Source organism: Phasianus colchicus, chromosome 6, assembly GCF_987193195.1.
Source record: "Phasianus colchicus chromosome 6, bPhaCol1.hap1.1, whole genome shotgun sequence".
Taxonomy (NCBI): domain Eukaryota; kingdom Metazoa; phylum Chordata; class Aves; order Galliformes; family Phasianidae; genus Phasianus; species Phasianus colchicus.
The window spans coordinates 40,511,878-40,534,017 of NC_143441.1; the positions used below are offsets into that span (position 1 = coordinate 40,511,878).

General features: G+C 35.9%; 1 protein-coding gene across 4 annotated transcripts in view; it reads right to left on the minus strand.

Annotated features, from left to right (window-relative positions):
* CUL2 (cullin 2) overlaps nucleotides 1–22,140 on the minus strand; it is a 43,679-nt gene that overhangs the window by 13,515 nt on the left and 8,024 nt on the right. For 3 of the 4 annotated variants that reach the window (XM_090143092.1, XM_031616022.2, XM_090143093.1), the window contains exons 3-12: nucleotides 20,715–20,817; nucleotides 18,914–19,008; nucleotides 15,423–15,528; nucleotides 12,505–12,587; nucleotides 9,624–9,710; nucleotides 5,154–5,250; nucleotides 4,943–5,053; nucleotides 3,924–4,086; nucleotides 2,669–2,793; nucleotides 1,019–1,126 (exon numbers count right to left, since the gene is read on the minus strand). In XM_090143092.1, the coding sequence (XP_089999218.1) occupies nucleotides 1,019–1,126; nucleotides 2,669–2,793; nucleotides 3,924–4,086; nucleotides 4,943–5,053; nucleotides 5,154–5,250; nucleotides 9,624–9,710; nucleotides 12,505–12,587; nucleotides 15,423–15,528; nucleotides 18,914–19,008; nucleotides 20,715–20,817 (1,078 nt within the window). The remainder of the gene's footprint in view (nucleotides 1–1,018; nucleotides 1,127–2,668; nucleotides 2,794–3,923; nucleotides 4,087–4,942; nucleotides 5,054–5,153; nucleotides 5,251–9,623; nucleotides 9,711–12,504; nucleotides 12,588–15,422; nucleotides 15,529–18,913; nucleotides 19,009–20,714; nucleotides 20,818–22,140) is intronic. The other variant, XM_031616019.2, reaches the window with a different exon arrangement.

Here is a 22,140-nt window from a genome sequence, read left to right on the forward strand (position 1 = left end):
GAGTTGGACTACATGACCTTTGAAGGTCCCTTCCAACTCTAAGGATTCCATGATTCTATCTAAACAAAGCTACTCTTTAAAATTATCAGCACACAGAGTTTAACCATTAAGGAAGCAAATTCAAGTTCAAATTTTATTTAAGAATTATCACCTCACATTGAGGTGGGAAGGGACCTCTGGAGGTCACCTGGTCCATCACTCCTCCTCAGTCAAAGCCACCTACAGGCAGGATGCCCAGGCCCACATCCAGGCAACTTTTCAGAAGGCCTATAAAGGAGGAGATCCCACAACCTCTGCAAGCAAACTGTGCCAGTGTTCCATTACCTGCGCAGTACAGAAGTGCTTCTTGTTGTTTACACAGAACCTCCTGTGTTCCAGTTTGGGCCCATTGCTTCTTTTTCTGACTCTGGGTGCTACTGAAAAGAGCCCGGCTATATCTTCATTTGCATCCTCCTCTCAGGTATTTATAGACATTGATAAGATTTCCCTGAGCCTCCTCTCCTCCAGGTTGAGCAGGCCCAGCTCCCTCAGCCTCTCTTCAGAGAAGACAAATCTCACTCCCTTTACCATCCTGAAAGAGTCTAGTACGTGGAAGACCATGTCTCTCCTGTACTGGAAGGCCCAGAACTGTGCACAGTATTCCAGGTACAGACTCACCGATGCTGAGTAGAAAATCTTTTGCTGAGTTGCCAAACATCTCTCAAAGCAGAGTTTATCTATTTTCTGCACTTTAATTTATATTAAATGGGTCAGCTCTGTTTTTGTGTTCTGCTTTTTGATGAAAACATCTTCAGTAAAATTTCAGTAAAACGTTAAGCATTAATCTGGTTTCCTTTGTACGTGTTTTTTTCCCCAACACGGAAAGTTCTTCTATTGCGTTTCAATTCCAAACTAGAAAAACTACATGAGAATGCTATCAGTAAATGTGCATTGATACCCTGAAGAATTCTGATGTGCCTGAACAGAGCTCTACATTTTATTTTTCATTTTTTCTTTGTATTTCGTAAGTAAAAGTTACCTTGTCAAGGGCACTCATAAAGTGTTGATCACCATTCAAAACTGTGTTGATGAGCTGAACAAATTTACTATGTACTTCCAAAACCGACTCCACAAACTGAGTTGGCATCTAAAAAAAAGCAAGATAGTACAGAAAGCAAGTTATTAAAGAGTATTTTCTGTACACAAACATAGCTACACTGGTTGTACTGTTTTTTCTAACTACTCTTTCTGATAAAAGTTAAAATCACTGATAATAAAGTCTGAGTGGATTGCTTCTGCAGTGTCATACTCCTGCACTACTGTTCTTGAGCATGTTTAGAAAATAAAAATTACATAGCTATATTTCCAGTCAATAATATATTTGAGAGTCTATACAGCTGTCACACTCTGTAATCTTTTCCATAATATTCTCATATCCTCCATCAGCATTTTGAAAATTGCTAAGACATAAATACAGGAATTGAGTGAAAAAGCTGCAGGAGTTAGTAAAATATTTCTTTTCCTAGATACAGATCCTGAAGATGGAAAGCAGGATGAAACCTTTGAACTTTCTTAAACATCACAGTTACCAATCAAATTTAGCGTATCACATTTCAGCAAAAACATTTTGTATGGAAAAAATTAATGTAAATTCAAGGAGCCCCTACGCAAACAACATAGCAGGCTGCAGTATAAGACTGTGCAATGCACTCATATCACTTAAGTGCATTCTCAGGTGACACATCAAAAAATGTTTTGATGCCAAAGCACAAAGTGAGACTAAGGATTTCACATTTTGCTTTTAGCAGTGTAACACTGTGAATACTCATCATTCTCTTGGATATGTATTCATTTACTTGTGTAGACAGTATTCATTTGAAAGAATATGCTCAGTAAATTTAATTTCTTGAAAGAAAAAAACCTACTAAATACTTCAATCCATTTTCAGTAGGCACACAGAAGTTACAAAGTGTAAGTAGACTCCTGTGGAGTTAACAAAAGGTAATTTGCAACAGCTACTACCTATGTATTTTTATATACAGGAACAGTGATTAGCCAAAGTCATTATCCTTTACAGATCTAGACATCAAAATGTATAAATGTACAAATATAATGCCACACTTTTTCTCCCTAAACAGTAATACTAGAGGAACAAAAATTAAATTGCATAATTTAAATACACATGAATTGAAAAAAAAATTTAACAAAAACACTTTGGTAGAGCAATTGGCTACAGTATTTTCAAAATTCACATGCACACATGACTACAAAACTACTTGTGAGAAACACAAATCAAGACTGGATACCAAGTCTTTACACATAACACACAATTAAACTAAGTGGTATTGATGGCTGCTATCACAACAGATGCCACTGACTTGGTGAAACTCAGGAATAAAAGATATACATACAGCAAAAGGATCTACTTGCCATAACAGCATTAAACAAGGAATAATGAAAAATATCTATTTGTAGTTGCTTCTGGTTAGATCACAACAATCAACTCTCAGGATAGATATGTGTTGCACAGCTAAGATTGCTGATTAGAAACTACAATTTATCCATAAACTTCCAAACCAATTTCATATAGACGAAATTAAAGAACATAATAGACTAAAAAGAAAAAGGGTAAACATTTCATTAGGAATGTTAATCAAATAGGCAATTTCAGCTGCCTAAAAAAACTCACATTTTCCTGAGAAAGATTGCTGGTTGCTCTAAGGCCCTCATCATGGATATGGTTTTGTAGTTCCTGAATCATATGAGGTAAACCACTTGACACAGCACGAAGTAGAGTATACATATTTGCCATGTCTGTAACAGAGATATATTTTATTGAATATGCTTAGAAACACTAAAAATCAACACTTAATATAGAATCATAATTTCACACAGAACTTTCAAACACTGAAACAAGAACAACTGTTTTGAAAAAAAGAAAAAACCAACATACACTGAACCACTGACAAAAGAAAAGGAAAGCGTAGGGCTAATACCAGTATTTACTGCCACTGGGCTTCCTCATTCTTCCAATACTGCTTATCTAAGACAGACTCCAAGAGTAGAGGTAGTCTGGTAAGGCACTATGCTGGTTTATTTTTAGTTTTTTACTTCTCTAAATCTCCCCTAGCAGCAGCTGACTATGACTAGTTTTGATGTCTTCTTGACTTTATATTTTCCTCCAAAGGTGGCTTGAAATTTTTCTCCAGTTAGAAAAGATGTAAATAAACAACTGCTATTTTATTAATTTTATGGAAGAAAAAAAAAAAATAATCAATTGTGCACAACTGTCTGGAATATGAACACTATTACTACATACATTTTCAATTTAACAGTGAAAAATAATTTGTTTCAGATAATAGATACCATCCTTCATGCAAGAATAACTATTCCTTCAAGGCCAGAAGGCATGTAGTCAACAGGAAATGTATTTTTTATTTTAGTTAGGAGGGAATATAACTGTAAGAACATCTGCTTCTGCAAAAAGAATTTGGGAAGAGAGGTCATAAAAGATTCAAGACAACAAAACTGGCTATTAAAAGACACCAAGGTTTACAGTCCTGACCTGCCCAGTAAAGATGAAGAAATCTGTAAAGACAGAACCATTGGTTTACAAATGAAAACACAAGCATAAAATATTCTACAGGACATAAAACTTTAGTGTCTTTTTAAACTGAATAAGGAAAGGAGAAGAGTGTTGTCCAAAAGACACATTAGCAGTCAAGTGGAAAAAGAAGGTTTTGACTTTATCTTTGGAAGAATGATAATGAATTAAGCAGTAAAAGATAAATAGCATTTGGAATTTCATTGACCTTTCTAGGTAAGTAATATATATTATTTGAAAATGCTCACACTAATCAATCGTCACTAAATAAAGCTAATTGCAAATGCTAAATGAATAAAACAACAACCACTCCATGCTTTTTGAGATCAGCGAGTCTTACCACTTCTCTTCTCTTGTCTGATAATATTGTGACATTCTGCATGTAGAAACTGCAAGTGATCAGCTACCATTCTCTGCTGGCATTCATGAATCACTTTACCATATGAGCTGGGATGCAAGTATTTCCGACACCGCATTTCTTCATCTTTTAATCTACCTAAAACCTACAAACAAGTTTTCAAGCTGAGAGCATGTGAAATATGAACAAACAGTGGAGAACACCATGAACAGTATAAATATGTAGAATAAGAGCCACAAATAATGGAAGGTAAAAAATACTTGCCCAGGATGCTGAAATATTAAATTTGTTCTTTTGGAACAGGTACTTACTGAATCAATATGAACTTCTACTTTGAATTCTGACTAGGCTCAGACACTACTAGAAGTCTAATAATTGAAGTCTTAGCCTGGTCCTGAATCTCAGGTGTTCAAGCATTAGCTTATGCTCCTTACAATTACCAGCAATCTCACAGCCTCTCAATTCCTTCTTCTTCTTATGGAGAGCAGCTTTGCACTGAGGACTGACTTCTAGTCTTGTATTAATTTCTTCCTTCTCAACAAAAGTACAAGTAATTTAACTACAAACTGACTACACAGACCACAGTGCAAAATATAATGAAACCAACTTTGGAATACACAATTTGGAAAAAGGCTCTGTAAGTAATCTATTATAAAATCTTCCTTAACCATTATACTGCTAAAACTCTTAACTTATACTACTGCAGACAGAAATAAAATAAAGGAATTGAGGAAATAAGAATTACCACTTAATGGTGTTTATTTAAAAAAATCTATATTTTTACCTTCCATGCAACTGATTTATGATTTGTTCTAAACTATTTTGAAGCTAGTTATTCATAGGCAAAGTTTGTAGTCTAAACTTAGATAAACCATGCCACCAAAACTATCTCAAACTGCAAGACAGCACAGAAGAAAGAACAAATATAGGAAAACCTGAATCAATAATATACTGATAATCTTCAATTTTAGTTATTGCACATGTATGGAAAAATCTCTTACCTTCTCCATGTATTGTGAGCAATTTGATTCTTGCAATAAATTTGAAGCTTCTTGTTTATAATACTCCCCTGTTTCATTCAGAAAAGGACACTCAAAAATTTCCTGATAAAACTAAAAGGGAAATTTTCTTTAAAGGCCAAATAATGGCAAATAATGCATAAGCTACATTAATATTCACAATGAAAAGCATAAATCAGAAATGTGTAACTACCTTTAGGGGCAATTTTTTCTTATACTGTTCAACATGAACAAAGGAGTTGATAACCCCATGGATTACTTTCTGGTTTGGGTCTTCTCCACAGCGATCACTGAAATAAGCAAAACAAACATTTGTGAGAATGCAATTATCTAGCATTATTAATCGGATAGCAAAATGAATTAACTTAGCATGGGACAGAAATAGTTTCCAGTAAATTCCTCTGCTTTAATAGAAAGATAAATACATAAATAAATAAAGATTATCTTTAAATAAATAAATAAATAAATATGTTCTTCCTTCTCTCCTATGTATGTTGAAATGGCAATTCATAAACCTTTATGTTCCCACCCCTGCCAAAGAAAATCATTTTTGCCAATCACAGTACATTATTTTCTGAATATCTACTACTCAATCAACATGCAGATATCAAACAGAACAATGTACTTGGCATGACTTTTAACCATACATTGGAAAAAGAAACCTTACATTTTCTGGTCAATTTCTTCGAATGACTCAATTCAAATGAAAAAGTGTTTTCTTTAGTTCCATTCAGTTGAAAACAAAAGTAATTTTAAAAGTTTTATGCGTACTGAAAGTATCAATATTCATTCTTTTGCCAAGACTGGAAATAACAGACCCTATCACAACAACAGAAGCGCTCTTGAAACATGAACTGTTCTTAAAAAAGAAACCTTTCACATAGACCTGACAAAGAAATAAAACATATTCCTTAACTTACACTTGTAAATAGGATTAAAACTTTACGTTTTTCAAAGTATACATAAGTCAGTAGTTGTAATTCCATTTTATTAAACTATATTTAAAAATGTATACATATATATTTATAGATCTACTAAGAACCTTACCCAGACTGCACTGAAAAGACAAAGCCAGTTCCCCACTGCAACTTTGATTACTACAGGAAAGTTAATTTCAAGAATGACTTAAAATTAAAAGGAAAAAAAAAGTAAAGCCAGCAAAAAAAACTTCAAACCCAAACAATGATATACGCCCCCCTAGGGTGGGTGGAACCAAGGAGAAATCATCTTGCTAGTATCATTAATTTCGTTTTGGAATTGATAAAATTAATGCAGAAGATGCCCATAAGTTAGGGAGGTTTAGCAGGGCAGCCACAAGCAGTCATGGTGTGAGAAATACCAGATCATAGTCCTATGTTCACAACGTTATTATGTTTTTCTTTTAAATACTGCTGCTTCCTAAGATTTTTAGGTTTAAGCTCATGGTAGGCATTAAGATTTTTTTCCTACCTCCCCTAGGAGACAGAATAGAGGTTTCCTCTTTTGCTGGTAGCTGAACCAGCATAATAAATCTGAGTTAGTGTACATGTAATCACACGACACGTTCTTTCCAATGTTCCTCTAATAGGTTTGGTTTCCTGATGGCAGAGGTGGCAGCATGTCACAGAAGGGAAGAAGTTCAACACTAGATCATGACTCGGAACCAGTTATACCCAAGAGTAGTCCACCAGCAGGGTAAGCTATAGGACGCATCAACTCTGCATGCAAAAAATACCAAGAAGTGCAGAATCTACAAAATTAGGAGTTCAGCATATTAAAAAAGCTGGGCTTTGTCAAGAGATGGTCCAACCTGCCTCTAGCATGCAAGGTTCTGGACCTGAAAAGATGGATGCAAGCAATCCAGGAGGATCCTAGAGCGTGTTGAGCACAGCTCTGCTGAAAAAGGCTTGGGTTACTGGTGGTAGATAGCATGAGATAGCAATGTGTGCCCTCACAGCAACCGCCTCAAAGCCAAATGCATCCATCAAAAAAAAAAAAAAAATCACAACCAGCAGGTCAAGGGAGGTGATCCTGCCCCTGTGCTCTGCACTGGTGAGACCTCACATGGAGTACTGTGTCCAGATGTGGAGTTCCTCAGTACAGGAGAGACACGGACCTGTTGAATACATCCAGAGAAGGACCACAAAAATGATCCGAGGAATGGAATCTCTCTCCTATGAGGACAGAGACATCCACTATCAGTCTGGGTCAGGCCCTGGGCATCCTGAACTAGCTGTACATGTCCCTGTTTGTTGCAGGGGAGTGGGACTAGACCTTTGAAGGTTCCTTCCAACTCAAACAGTTCTGTGATTGTATAACTTCCTAGTCCAAGTGGTGGAGTCAGCAAAGAGAGCTGCGCTGCTGGACCTTGTATCTCACCAATAAAGGACTGGCTGCCCACGTGAAACTCGTGGGCAGCCTTCGCTGCAGCAACCATGAGATAGCAGAGCAACATGGCCCTGCAGCCAAGAAGGCCAATCGTATCCTGGAGTGTGCATTAAAAAAAAACTATGGCCAACAGGTTGAGGGAAGTGATCCTTACCCTCTACCGGGCCCTGATGAGGCCAAATCTGGAGAACCATGTCCAGTTCTGGGCTCCCCAGTTCAAGAAAGACAGGGAATTCATAAGGGGCCACAAAGAACATTAGGGACCTGGAGCATCTCTCTTATGAGGAAAGGCTGGGACAATTTAGCCTAGAGAAAAAAAGACAGGACCTCATCACTGTTTAGAAAAAACTAAAGTACAGGAATTAAATGGATAGGGCCAGGCTCTTCTTTGTGCTGCCCACCACCAGGACAAGGAGCAATGATCACGAACTGGAACACCAAAGTTCTATCTGAACATGAAAGAACTTCTTTGAGTGTGACAGAACATTAAAAGCTGCTGCACAGAGAGGTCATGAAATCTGCTCCTCCAGAGATATTCAAAACATGCCTGGATGCTGTGCGATGTATTCTAGGGAACTTCCTTTACAAGGGGTTTAATCTAGATGATCTCCAGAAGTCCTTTCTAAACCCTATGATTCTGTGATATGGGTGTCAAACACAAGAAACATTACTGTAACAGTGAAAAGGCCAGTTCCTCCTATACTTGATTTATTTCACAAACCTTAGCCTATGCAGATGCCAGAGGAGATGGGGCAGCAAAGGTTAAGATAAGGAACTTGAAAGGTCAGTGTATAATTTGGACAAGTTTAAAAGAGGAGGAAGACACAGCTTCAGGCCCAAAGTGAAAGAAAGAAGAGAGGTTTTAGAAGCAGAGGCCATACAGCATGCTGACAATAGAGGAAAATGAATGCAACATTGAACTGGCCTTTCTTGGGAATAGCTGGTAGTACACTATAAAAAGAAGTAGGAACTGAAGTCTGCTTCTGAATCAGGAGGACATGGTCGCTAGTCAAATGAAAAACATAAAACAAAATTCTTACAATCAAGAAAATTACACACTACTCAATTCACCTGATATCAAAGCTTGCCAATTTTTACAGTTTTAATAGTTTAACTAAGATCACATTTTCCTGCCATAAAAAGCAGATCAGCCAAAAAGTATTTAACAGACAACCATGCTACCAGTTCTTTTTTCCTTTAACACTCACACAATTTTAAGCAGTTTAACATAAGTTTCCTCAATGTGTGAGCACTAAACATTTGCAGTAAAGTCATCACAAAATTTATTGACAGAACTGTTATGAACTTCATAGGGACCATATCTGAAAAGCCACAGTTTCCAAGATAAGCATATGTCTCTTACCTATCATTCTATGACTCTCATTTTAGCGGGATCTTCATGTTTTTATTTACACAAATGGCACTGTGCTCCCAGGAATTCACACAGCAAACGGCCAGTTTCAGAAAACGTGACAGGAGTCTCAGTTGTTACAGAAAGTTTAAAGGACTACTGCCATGGAAGGCGCAGTGGTAAGAATACACTGAACACTAACAACGAAGTGGTGACCCATCAGTGTGGACATCCATTCTGCATACACTGTAGTTGGTGGCAGTCAGCAGGCAATACAAACACATACTGCTACAGAAACAGCTGCTGCACAATTTGAAGTAGGGATGTCACAGGTAAGGTAGGAAGGAATGTAAGAGTAATGGGGAGAATCTAGCTAAAACAAGGCAATAGAAACAAAATCTCCTCTAATTCTGCTGATTATCTAGTTCTTTTTCTCAAAAATGAATGGCGAAAACAACAAAATAGCAGCTCAAGACAATTGTGCTGTTTATGTTTAAGGCTTTTTTAGCCTTAAAACTAATACTAACAGTGGAAGTTTAATGTGTATTGTACAGTTTATTACTACATCCATAAATAATATATAAAGGTAAGCATAAAATAATAAATACTGTATTCATTTAAAGATGATTCAATCACAAAAAGGAAGTGTTCTGCTGTGTCAGACCAATGGCCTATCTAGCTCAATTAACTTCAGAATACACTGTGGACCAAAAGAGCCTGTTTGGAATATTTTTAAAGAAAAATAATTTATTAATTTCTAACAGATTTTAAGTGAATGACAAATATATCAGCTTAGACAGGAATAGGTTCAGTTAGTTAGAAAGTGTTAGTTGTCTTTAGTAGAGAAGCCTCTTCTGGTTAGTCTGCACTAATCACACTGTCATTTGAGCTACCACCTGAATAGCTTCCAAATTATTTAAGAATTTCATAGATGAATTTTCTCACAATTCAAGATCTTGTCGGCTTCCTGTTGTGTTGAAACAAAAATGCTTAAGTTGATATTCAGCTTGACTTGAAGAAGGAGTGCTTGGGCTAGAGGGAGGGGGAAGAAAGTGTGTTATATTCAGAACTCTACATTAAGAGAAGTGCAGTCAGACAAGACAGGCTTAAGTGATATAACAATTCCCTGCTGTTCAAGGAGGCTAATCCTGGTCTTTTGCTCAGTCATGGTCTTCTGCATTTTTCTTGCATGGCTTTGACACTTACGTAGTTCTGTGCTGAACTGATGAATCATGACAATTCAGAGAAATATTAAGTGAAGATGGCCTGTCATATTAACTGTTGAGTCAGTTCAGTAAGGTATTAGGTAAGCACCAAAGTCAGCACAAGAAAGGTACTATGGTACAGCCTGCTCTTTTTTGGCACCAGCATACTCTTAGATCGATTTAGCCATCTTGTTCAGCTAGATCATAAATGATTAAATATTAATTTTAATGTAGAGTGTATTGCCAAAGTTTATAGCTTCCATAAAGCAGATGTAAGACTTCAGTCAGCAGTTTTTAAAAATTCCAGTTCTATACATTCATAAAATAAACACTGAAAATAAAACTTATGACTCTAGTTCCCATACCTTTTCCAATACAGTAAAAACATTTTTATATACAAACATGTGACTAGCCTGTTGGCTATCAGCTCTGCGCGTTGTTGTGTACAATGCAAAATCTTTTGTTTATAAGAAACTTATCCATCCATCTATTTAAATTCCTCTTCTGTAAAATAAATTCTAATAAGTTAAACCATGCACATGTTGAAGTTCTGGTCTGAAGAAGGCATCCAACTAATAGATTTCTAACTATGTATGTATTAGTACTTGTATTAATTTTATTATTTTATATTATTTATGTTAGGTAAATATCATGCATATTCTTGAACTTCTAACAGATGCACTTTTTGATACCTGTTTTTTTTTTTAAAGACTTGGTTTAATCTCTGATTTGCTTAACTCAGTGGTAAAAGGCAATTACCATCCTGTATGCAGCAAAGTCTTGAAAATTATCTCTTGTAAATCGCACTGACCAGTGGACCAATAGCAAAGAATAGCAACAAGAATATTACATACTACGGCAATCTTCAGAATACACACAGTGATCCCTATGTTTCATGATGCCAGGAAGTACATGTATAACACTAAGTTCTCTTCTACATGGTTCTTTTTGGAGCCTGCTTTGCAGGGGGGGTTGGTCTCAATAATCTCTAGAGATCCCTTCCAACTCCTACAAATCTGTGATTCTGTGACTGTTTATATGACATGCAGATCACAAGTTGGCCAAAACAAAGCTAACACAAATGAATGTTTTGAAAAAGGAGGTGAAGACAGCAATCAAAATGAAGAATTCTTAGGGAGAGGGGAAAAGAAAATACAGGGCCATTTATTTTAGATAATGACTTAAGTTATATTTTAAAAGTTTGAAATTATTAAACAAATAGCATTAATGAGATACAGTCTCAGGGTCTAACACCCTCTGAAGCTATTGACCTAAAAACTCCTGGCAAGGTCTGCAGTCAGGCTCTAAGTAATCACATAACACTACTTTTAAGAGGCATCAGATATTTGTTTTAAAAAGTTTTAAACAGATTTCTGTTGTCACCTCCCACTGAAATACATAGATTGATCAAAATGAGTGTTCAGTGTCACTGTGCTTGATGTAAAAAGGCAGAATTTCCTTCAACATGATTCAGGGAATCTTCGTTTAATAAATACAGATACATAATATAATTATTATAGTAAACATATAAAAGAAGCTCTTTTAGCACTGATTATGAAGCATGGTTCAACAACTGAAAGCAAACACGTACTTCCTGATGTCAGAAAAACCACCTGAGAAGAACATGATGTCACTTACTAAATAGTCAAAAATTTCATTTAGGAAGGAAAATAAAACATTATCGGAATCAGTCTTCTCATGCTTCATGAATACAGCTTTTTGGCTGACCCAAGTGCACATTCAAAGCATCTCAATCAGCCAAAGTAATTCATTCTTTCAGTTTATGTATATTAGCCAGATCACCTAAGCTAATTAGGCACACAATCACTGCAGCCATTAAGCAACTCCAGAACAGCTAACTAGCAACAGAAGTGTAGAAACTGATGGAACTCAAAACTACACACAATACTTGTATAAATAACACATGCTGGTATAAATAACCAGAAAATTTGAAAAGATCTTATAGGAGTTAAATAGCATAAAGATTTAAAATCAGAATTTCAAAAGCTGCAAGCATGTCATGGGGATACTACAACTGTATCTATCTTGGAATTAGCAGGGACTTGAAGCAACAAAGATATTCACAAATAAACTCCCTCAAAGTCCAAAAATAATTACTTCCATTTCACAATTAAAGCAAAGCACCAACAGTGTTAGGTCACTCATCTGAATAACAGAAACTCAGGTGTTGCAGATAAGCAAGAATTGTTCTGGGTCCCATTTAAACAAATTCTGGCTTCAGCAAATCCTTGCATGATTCCTTATGTTTACAGACAGCACAGAAACCAGAAGCAGCAAGCACCATATGGAGAAAAAGGCAAAAGGCATTCTTTGGGCCATGGAGAATTATCCCAGCTATTCCCCAAACGTATTGTTAAGACATGTAGCTGAAACAGAAAAGATCACTGCTCTTGGATTACAATGAATGAGCTTTTTTTCTACACAAGCAAATAGCAATTATATAGCTACACGTATAAAAGCTGATAGAACAGCATCATCAGCTAAGAAGCTGCCTTTCAAAACAGAAAACAGTTTGATCAGAGTCCACAGATTTTTCAAAATAAAGCAATACAACACCCCCACAAACTGTAAAAGCAAAGAAAATATATCCAAGCACTCACTTTTTGATTTCTCGGAGGAGCATTCGAATAAGGATGGCCTGTAGTGGCTCAATCATTAATTTTCTCCACATATCAAGAGCTAGCTGTCAGGACATAATATCACAAGTTTACATCAGTTAAAAAAAAATATAAAGATGGATGAACTCTCAATTACCCAATCAAGATTTAAAAATTAAATCATTAGATGCCCTCCTGTTCTCGTCTTGTACTTTTCTTAGTACAAGAACTACTGAGCATCTGGAGCACTTACTGGGATGAGTTGTTTGAAGTCACGCCCATACACATCTCATACATACTTTCACTGTGTCTGGAATGTACCATGTTACATACTCCAGAAGCACTAAGCAGGCAAGTACTCTTAAATAAGACAACTGAAAAGCCCCTAAAGTTTCATGAGCACATGCTGAGTGATGCTGAAACAGGAACTTCAGTGCACAGGGAGTACAACTCTTCTTCTATAAATTCTAAATATTAGACATAATTTCTGTAACTTTTTCATAAGACTGAGAAAAACTATACATAAAATAAGCTTGTTTACTCTTGTAAACAAGGACAGATCATCTCAGTTATCCAAAAACAGATGAACAGTAACTTCTTCCATTTTAAAGTGAAGAACATTGGAGACTGCCTTTTGACAAAGCCCCTAGAGGAATTCAAAGATTAGAAGACAGAACTACAATAAAAGACAAAATGCTTTCAAAGCAAAGACTTGACATATTTGGCCAATACCTTACCAAGAAGGTCAAATGTGAACTAGTTTTACTACAGGGACAATGAATTTGCCATAAACAGTGCTATAATGTAATATGCTTTAACTACTTGATCTGCACTGCTTTCCAGAGCAAAGGAAAAACTGCCATAAACCCATTCCTACCCTAGTAATGAACGGAGGCTAACATCACCATCTCAAGATCTAAAATTTACCCACCATTATTACAGATTACAAAGATAATATTTGGTCAAGAAAAATGGAAGCAATAGTGGGGAGCAAGATTAACAAAAGGTGATTGGTAGAATTTCAGACATCGGCATCCAGAATGCTGTTGTCAAAAACCACAGACTGCCTGCTGCAGTTTCACAATCTTGAATGTCCACTTAACCTACTCAAATTCTGAGCTATGGATATACTGTCCAAAGAGCAGTTTCTGGGAAGCTTGAAGACAAGTGTGTCATTGCCATCCCCCTACTCCCACTCCAATCTATGATTCCATAAATGAGAGGAATACTCACAAAAGATGAATTATCAAGCCTACTATTTGTTCTCTGTAAACATATACTAGAGCAGAAAGCTGTGGATAAAATGCAAACTAGCTACTACCATGCTTTGGGTGAAAATAAAAAATGGACTAGTACACAAACTCTGTATTCCAGGAACATAGTCCTAAACTATTCCCAGCCCCTGGAACAGTAAAACTAACTGCTCTGCACAGAGCAAAGGACTACCTCCAACAACAGTGAAGGAATCAGCTAAAACACAACTTATGGAAATAACAAATGTTTAAGGCATTATGAAGGCATCGCAAAAAGTGAGGCAATATGCACTTCCAAGTTCTGACAAACCTTTGCAGATGCCATAAATTAGCAAACTGTGCAGACAGCACAGGTAGAAAAGAAGTTCCTTTTCTAAATTGCCTTGATCTAAAGTGTATCATGCTTCTGGTGTTTTTCCAGGCCACCCCCAACCTGTCAAAAAGATTAGCAACTTGAACTGACAGCGTCACCTTCTTCAGCATAAAAGATGCTTTCTCAAGCATCACAATCTCTCTACTCTCAAAAATGACAGCAGAGATCTCCTACTTGAGGCAATGAAATCCTAAAGCTAGAAGAACAGTGATTTGACAGGTCAAATAAAAAGGCATTTTCTACTTCTCCAAGTCAGGAGAGGAAAATATTTGCTTCCCTCCTAGAGAAAAACACAAAGATAGAAAGAAAAGGGGGGAAAAAAAACCACCACCATTAAATAAATTACCTAGCTACCATTGTGTATTTGTTACAGATACAAAGGAGAGAGAGAGAGACACAAAGTATTCAATAGCAAAGTTTATATTCAACTGCATCCTGGACTATGGTTTTATTCCAGTTCAAACTGAAGAGATACTAGCAAAATCTCCTGAAAGACAACCAGAACCATTCTGTTTCAATAAAATCTGTGTTTTTTTTTTTAACTGGAAATTTTTCATTTTATTTTCTCTTATTGCTTAGTTACATGACTGCAACAGTAGCCAAGAAATGACAGAAACTGTGTATACCTCACTTCTGCAGAGCAGAATTGCACAGCATGGTATATCAGAATGTACTACCACCAATGTACTTGTTTTATAAGTATTTAAAAATGAGCCTCAATCTCTCCAAATTACCTAAGCAACTGCGGGCATCAACGCATTTGTGTTTACGTCAATTATTTTTATTCATTGTTTTGATTTTTACATAAGCCCTTCTTGCACGATACTTAATTGCACTGAATGTCCACTTCTTCCTAAATCTGAGCTGTTACAGCTGAATTGCTTGGACTGGAAAATAACACTTACAGTTGCTGTAAAGAGCTGTTATGCTTTGCAACATCAAAAATGTAAGTCTAGAAGTAATTTTTCAAAGGTTTATCAAAACAGAAGTACTTCTTAAAAATGTTTTCTACACGATAACACCACTTTAAAAAAATGTTTTATTTCAAAAGTGATCTATATTATAACATTTTGAACTGAAGTTCTCCAACAGTATTCATATTTGCTTTCCCTCCATATAGGTCACTTTTTTTTTTTTCTTTTACATCAAAAATGCAATCTTACTTTCAAAAGGATTCCATGCATACATCTTCTACTTAACTATTTAGATTCCATGACATGGAAAAGTCAACATTTAAAAGAACAAAGCTGAACATGTAGTGCAGTAAAATAGAGTTCATTTTCTGAAATACCTACCTCTCCTATTTCCATCAGTGGTTCATTCATATCCACACCACCATAACCATACTGAAGATCAGCTTCAGTCAATTTATTCTTCTTAATAAACTGTGTGTTGAGGTACCTAAAAATAAAGATATTCCAATTAAAACACAGAAAAAGTTAAGCTAGTAATTTTTGAAAACAAATTTGGAACTGCACCACATCTTTATATCACAAAAGATAACTACTTGCAACCAATGCCACTGCTACCTGCAGGAAATTCTTATAATACAGACTACTTCCATTCTAAAGCACTTTATACCATATTAAAGCAGTACTGTGAAGAAAATTGAACACTAAACAACAGCCTGCATCACCGTCAGCGTTTCCTTGGTATCCAATGCAGTTGTTCAAGGAACCAATCTTTCAAAATAAACATTTTGTATTTGCACTTGTAAATTAAACTGCTAAATTCTGAACAACCCATACTACAATGATAATAATTTCTTAATTTTTAAGTGTAGAAGTCCTTGACTATTATGTTTCACTTTGGGATTTTTAAAATTATTTGTTTTATTGTGGTCATTGAAGTAAAACATACACTTCTACCTATTCTGTTTATTATTTTGCATTTCTCTCCATCTAAAATATTATTTGTTATATTAGGTACCACAACTTATGCAATTATTACTGTTTCCACTATTGCAGAGAAATCATTTATTTAAATTATGAATGCATTTTCTACTTGGAGAAAAAGAAAAAAACGAGGTTATGCAAGCCTGGCTAACTTCAGTATCCCCAAAGAGAATGTACAAAAAAGAAACATTATAGAGACAACTGATTATAAGAACAACTTGAAAATTACATTAAATTATTGAAAATTACATTGCCTCAGCCAAAGCAACACGAAGAACAACGTACAAAGAACACAGAAGGAAAGACCATCAAGCGAAACTTATTCCTTTTGTTTTTGTTTTCCAGGCAGTATTCAAAATTATGTTCTCAACATGTATACAAAAAAATAATTATATGTTGACAAAGGTGAACTCAAAGCACTCTAAGAGAATCTCAATGGCCCTTCCAGTAGTACTCAATGACAAAATCTGTTGAGGAAAAAAATGCCTGTCATTTTGAGACATAATCCTTCTCACTGTGGCACTATGAGGCCAATTCCAATGCTAAGACACACATATTCAATTCTCATTAAATACATGCTACAGAAACACTCCTTTCACTATTTTGAATTTTTGTGGGTTCCATAATCCATACACACTTTTATGACGTAGCAGTAGACTAAATGAAATATTTATAGTTACTTGGTAAACGCAAATGAGACCAGGTCGACATAATCCAAAACTAGCATCAATAAATTAATTTCATGAGCAGTTGTATAGAATAAATGTTATGAATGCCTAATTTTATTTTAGGATTTACTATCACACGTATAGCTTACTTCAAACATATAAAGTACCATACACAACTAGTAGTTTTGTGATGCCTGGCTCCAGGCACTGAAAAGACATGAAAAGACTAATGCAGTGCTTTAACTGATGCACACTTCAGAGGCTGTACCAGACTAGTGACCTCTGAACACTTCAGGCAGGAAGATAAATGACAAGCAATGAAGACAAGGAGAAACACACTATGGAAATCTTTAAACATGAAAGAACTTAGAATACCAGAGCATCAAGAATAAGGACTTGTGATAACGCAGTGGTGACAAACTGAAACACTGAAGGCTAATCTATTTTCAGACTCCAGAGTACCATAAACCACTAAGCTACCATCAATAATCATCATGAATTTGAAATACTGGTCTCTGCAAAAGTCCCACCGCTACTTACAAAACTTGTGTGGTCATGCTGTACAGCCAGAACACAAGCCTTGTTTAAGTAACCAAGTTTCTCAATTTTTTTTTGTTCATACTAGGAAAGTCAGCAGCTACCATTCCACCTTTTTCCTGCTACATCAGCTAAAACATCAAGTCCTGTTCCCTCCCTACTCACGCCTTTTCTCTTCCACTGGTACATCTTGTCAACAATTTTAGACCAGGCAACTGATCCATCATAAAACCAATGCATACACAAGTAAACAGATGAGTTTAACCTAGATCAGGCCCTTCTTGCAAAACTACTTGATTCAGCAAAAAGGAGGTGGAGGGAAACAGCCAGGCAGAATCACTTTTTTCACTGGCTCAAAAACACTGAAAACCAGCTTGCCATTATTTCCTTCCCTCTTTCCCTAATCTTAACATCAACTCTGACAAGCTGTTATTTGCACAAGCAAATAACAGCAAAGATGTGTAAACAGCATAATCTCACATTAGTTTCTCCACTGAAGTGATAAACTATTTTTCACCTTGAGTAACTACTTGAAATTACTTCTAGAAGACAATCCATTGGGTTTATCAGGAACTTATGGTGGAAACAAAGACTGAAAAATAGAAGAAAATACCCATGGACTCTTAGTACTACTGAGACAACCTTCATCTGAAACTCTGATCCTACAGCTCAGGCCCAGTTCTTTAGAAGTACACATGTGCAGGCTTATGCTTTACTGACTAATCAGGAAAAAGAGCAAACAGCATAAGAACATTAATGCTGGTTACCTTTCAGACTACCAGCGATATGTTTCAATATCTAAACCTCAAAACATAACCACTGAAATTCTTCTCCAGATAGAGGTGATAAAGTCTGTAAAAACATTAAAGGACTCTACACCTATTTGACAGAGGAATACCAAAGAACAGCGCTCTGTGTAAATTAGCAGTAAGTGTCAGGAAAATGTCTGGAAAACACAAGCATTTTTTGTGGGGAATTTTTCAGTTATTAAGAACTTGGAAATAACCTGAGAAGTTCTTTTATAAGGATTTTATTGGAAGAATTAACTCCAAATATTAATTTGACAATTAAAAGGGTGACTAATGGTTGGGATGGATTGCCAGGCTACAGTGTAACATTCATGTATTTGGTATTTTTAGATCAACTAAGGGCAACCATCTAACCACAGATCACTGTTCTAAATACAGTGACCACACTCCAAAATCAATGTTTTCACATCACAGTGGCCTACAGTGTCCTTGGGAATACAGACTATACAAAGGCTTGTCAGAAGAATGAGATGTATTTTATTTTTTTAACATTTTATTTGGTTTTAGTGTTTGAATATTTCTGATAAGAAACAAATATTAGCAAAGGCAAAGCAAACATCATGAAATTTTGCCCGCATGTAATCAAACCAAGGCTGTACTTGTCTCAACATCAGAAACAACAGAAGGTGACTATATTAGAAATGATAGGAATCATCCTAGATAATTAATTCAGTGGTAAGGAGCAGGGCACAGAAAAATCTACTGAAGCATAACTCTTTTTTTTTCCCTCAATTTTATTCTGCTTCCATAACTATATTCTCTCTGTAATTGACACGGCACATACAGCTCCTCTCGCTCCACTTAAACATTCTTCAGTTTATGAAACAAATCATAGAAATAAATTTCAGAAACTTAACAACTCATTTTCAAAGCTTACCTGTATAAACAGTCCATATAGTCTGCTCCCTTGCTGTATTCTTCCCAGTATCTGTGATACATAACCAGTACTTGTTCTTCAGATTCCAAAACTCTCTGTCAAGAAAGAAATGCACGCACACACATCCCTGAAGTTAGCAAGAAAATAGTACCCATAAATTGGAAACTGTAACAGGATTACTGTTTTAGAATAATCACAGAAGCAGAAAGACCATTACAACAAAATGTCAACAACTCTGAAAATAACATTGTTGCTACGACCAGAAAACTAACAAGTATTACTATGTAGTTGGCTTATCAAAACTTCAACAGCAGAAGCTGTTTTACTTTGCATTCTAAAAGAATAACCTCTAAATACATTAATTCCCTATCTGCCTTTACAGAATAAGCACAGTTCATCCTCTTGCAACATGCTGGTGGATAACTACAGAACCACTTCCTCACATGCCAGCGCACCACTTTTAAACCCATGCAGCCATGTGGCACACTAGAACAGTCATCTCAATTCACTATAAATATTTAAAACAGGTATTATTTGAACACTCTGAAAATCCATCATATTTACCAGTAATCCTGGAATTTAAAAGTGTTTAAAAGAGTACAAGTGCAAACTTAAACACGCTGTAAGTTCTGTAAAACTGGGCGCAAATCTTTTGGAATGTCAGACATTTATGTTCTAAGAAGCTGCTGGTGTACTGAAGTTCTCAAAATAAATTCAGATTTCAAAAAGAGTATGTTCAACAATTTGCATCTAAACTAATTAGTAAGATCTATGAAGGAGGATAAGATCCTAGGAATCAACTCCGGAATATGCAGTGTTAAACTCTCAAGCAGTAAAAAAAAAAAATCTAAGCAACAGCTACGTAGAAGAGGAAAACTAGCAGACTAGATGGAACCAAGATTGTTTTCCACTGCAGTATGAATTCCACAAAGATTTTCCAAAATTAGTTCAAAGACAAATGGTGGGCAGTCAGTTTAAGAAGTGGACATATGCTTTCTATTACTTCCCACAGTTTACATTGAGCTGGCACCTGCCCAGCCTAAATGAGCTCATCCAGCTCACTAAATAACTGAGCTGCATGACAGTTCCCTGAACTGATTTAATCCACCAAAGCATCAGAGGTAGCCTCCATGCAATCAGTGGAACTACCTATTACGATGACTAGCCTATCTTGTAAAACATAATGTATCCAAGTTCAGCAATACTTGCAATTCTTCATTCTCTAAATAAGCTGTGTCTTTGGTGTCTATATAAATCTATTCCTCTTTTTGCTCAAACACAAGGAAACACTCTTCATCCATTCTATACGTGCAATGTGATGGATCATGATTCTCTCAAATCTAGGCTTTTTACCCAATGAATTTAGCACCATATCAAATACAGAAGAATTGTTGTATGTCATAATAAACAGTCATTACTTCCTGCTTCCCAATTATTTTTTTTACATTATTTCCCACAAATTTTAGAAGTTCTCTTCAATAGAATAGACACAATCTGTCTTAAAGACATTAGAGTGAAATTTTACACTTAACGAAAGACTAATTACAACATCCAACACATTTGTTTGAATAAAAACACTGCACAGAGAAGAACAAACTTACTTTTCAAGTCAATGGGAATATAAAACACACGAATACAGACACGTCTCTCACTTCTGCAGCTGCATATTCTCCAGACCACTGACATCCCTAATTTAACCTCAAAAAACCTGCGTAACTTCATGTGAACAACACAAAAAACCTCTACAAAGTTGAAAAAAGGATAAGCTATGCCAACATACATCAGTAACTGTGTGGGTTACCTTGTGCAAATGGCGTACATGATTTTCCAAGAAAATTTTTGTCTCAGTATAAAGTCTCTCTCCAAGAGGTTCAGGATAGGCCACACACAAAGCATAGATGTCTCTGGACTCTGAGTCAAGGTTTATATCTGCTTAAAGTGTGAGAATTGCTGAACAGAAATTTAAGATTTACAGGAATTTCCCCCCAACAATTATTTAAGAAAACATTTTTGAAGATGGAGCACAGAAGACTAAATGGATCTTTTTATTAAGTTTGTGCAAACCCTGATTCACAAAGACTCTAAGCCTACAGCATCAATTATTATAACCTCTGTTTTAAGTAGGGGAAGCTGAAGGAATGTTAGATCTAAGATCCCAGAAATTCTGACAGCCCCATGCTGACCTGACTTCTACCACTTACTTATCATATACAAAAAGTATGTTTATTTAAAAGCAAACATTCATCTGAAATAATTCTTTTGTGTCTGCAAGCAGTGTGAAATTCAAACTCTTTTTGGATAAAGGTAACTACTAAAGAAGTGTTAATTAGACAGAGTATGGAGCAGAGCACAACATGAAGTGAAGTCAAATTCTAATCCCTGTCCTTGCCCAGCTCCTTGTCCCTCTCAGATCCAAACCAGTTTAATGCCCTTACTATAATTCTCTCAGCTTCCTAGGTAGAACAATTTTGCGGGACACTACAATTACGTCATCACAACAGTGATTTGAACCAAAAAACCTTTATTTAACTATAATTATCATTTTAGTAATCTTGTTTAGACCACACAGCTACACAAAATCATTATGCTTGCTCACTTAAAAGGCAGCAGCAAACACTTCAAAATGAATTATCTTGCAGAGCTGTATCAGGCTAGAAAAAAAGTCACTTCACACACTCCTCCAGCACCTTGTCAGGAAAATCAATCACAGTTAAGAACTTCCAATAAAGTCAAGCAAAACCAACATGAAGCTTCAGCTGATATCTCTGGGAAATACACTACTTCTAAAAAAATCATTAGAATGATTTGAAAAATAATCATGCTTTGTCATTAAGTTTAGGCACTATATAAAACTAGTCACATTAGAAATAAACATAATCTATATTGAATCACTAGGTTCTTTAACAAAAAGAAAGCACAAGAGCTGTTTTCCTTTAATCCACTTTAAAAAAGCATGTGCCTGACTAAAAGGAAGAAAAAGGCATAAGGACAGCTGACAATTTACTTGCTTCATCTACAGAGCAGTATATCAAGCTTTCATCACCGTTTTTCCCAAAAGAAGGGCTCCCCTTGGACACAGAAGTATCGTTCAAAACATAGAAGACACTGATGTAGAATTGAATTGAAAAAGCCTTTATATGGCAATTGGACTCCCAGAGAACCAACAACTGGTGTCTGCTATTGACTGAGGTTATTTCATCCTTACAGAACTTAATCAGAACTCTCCT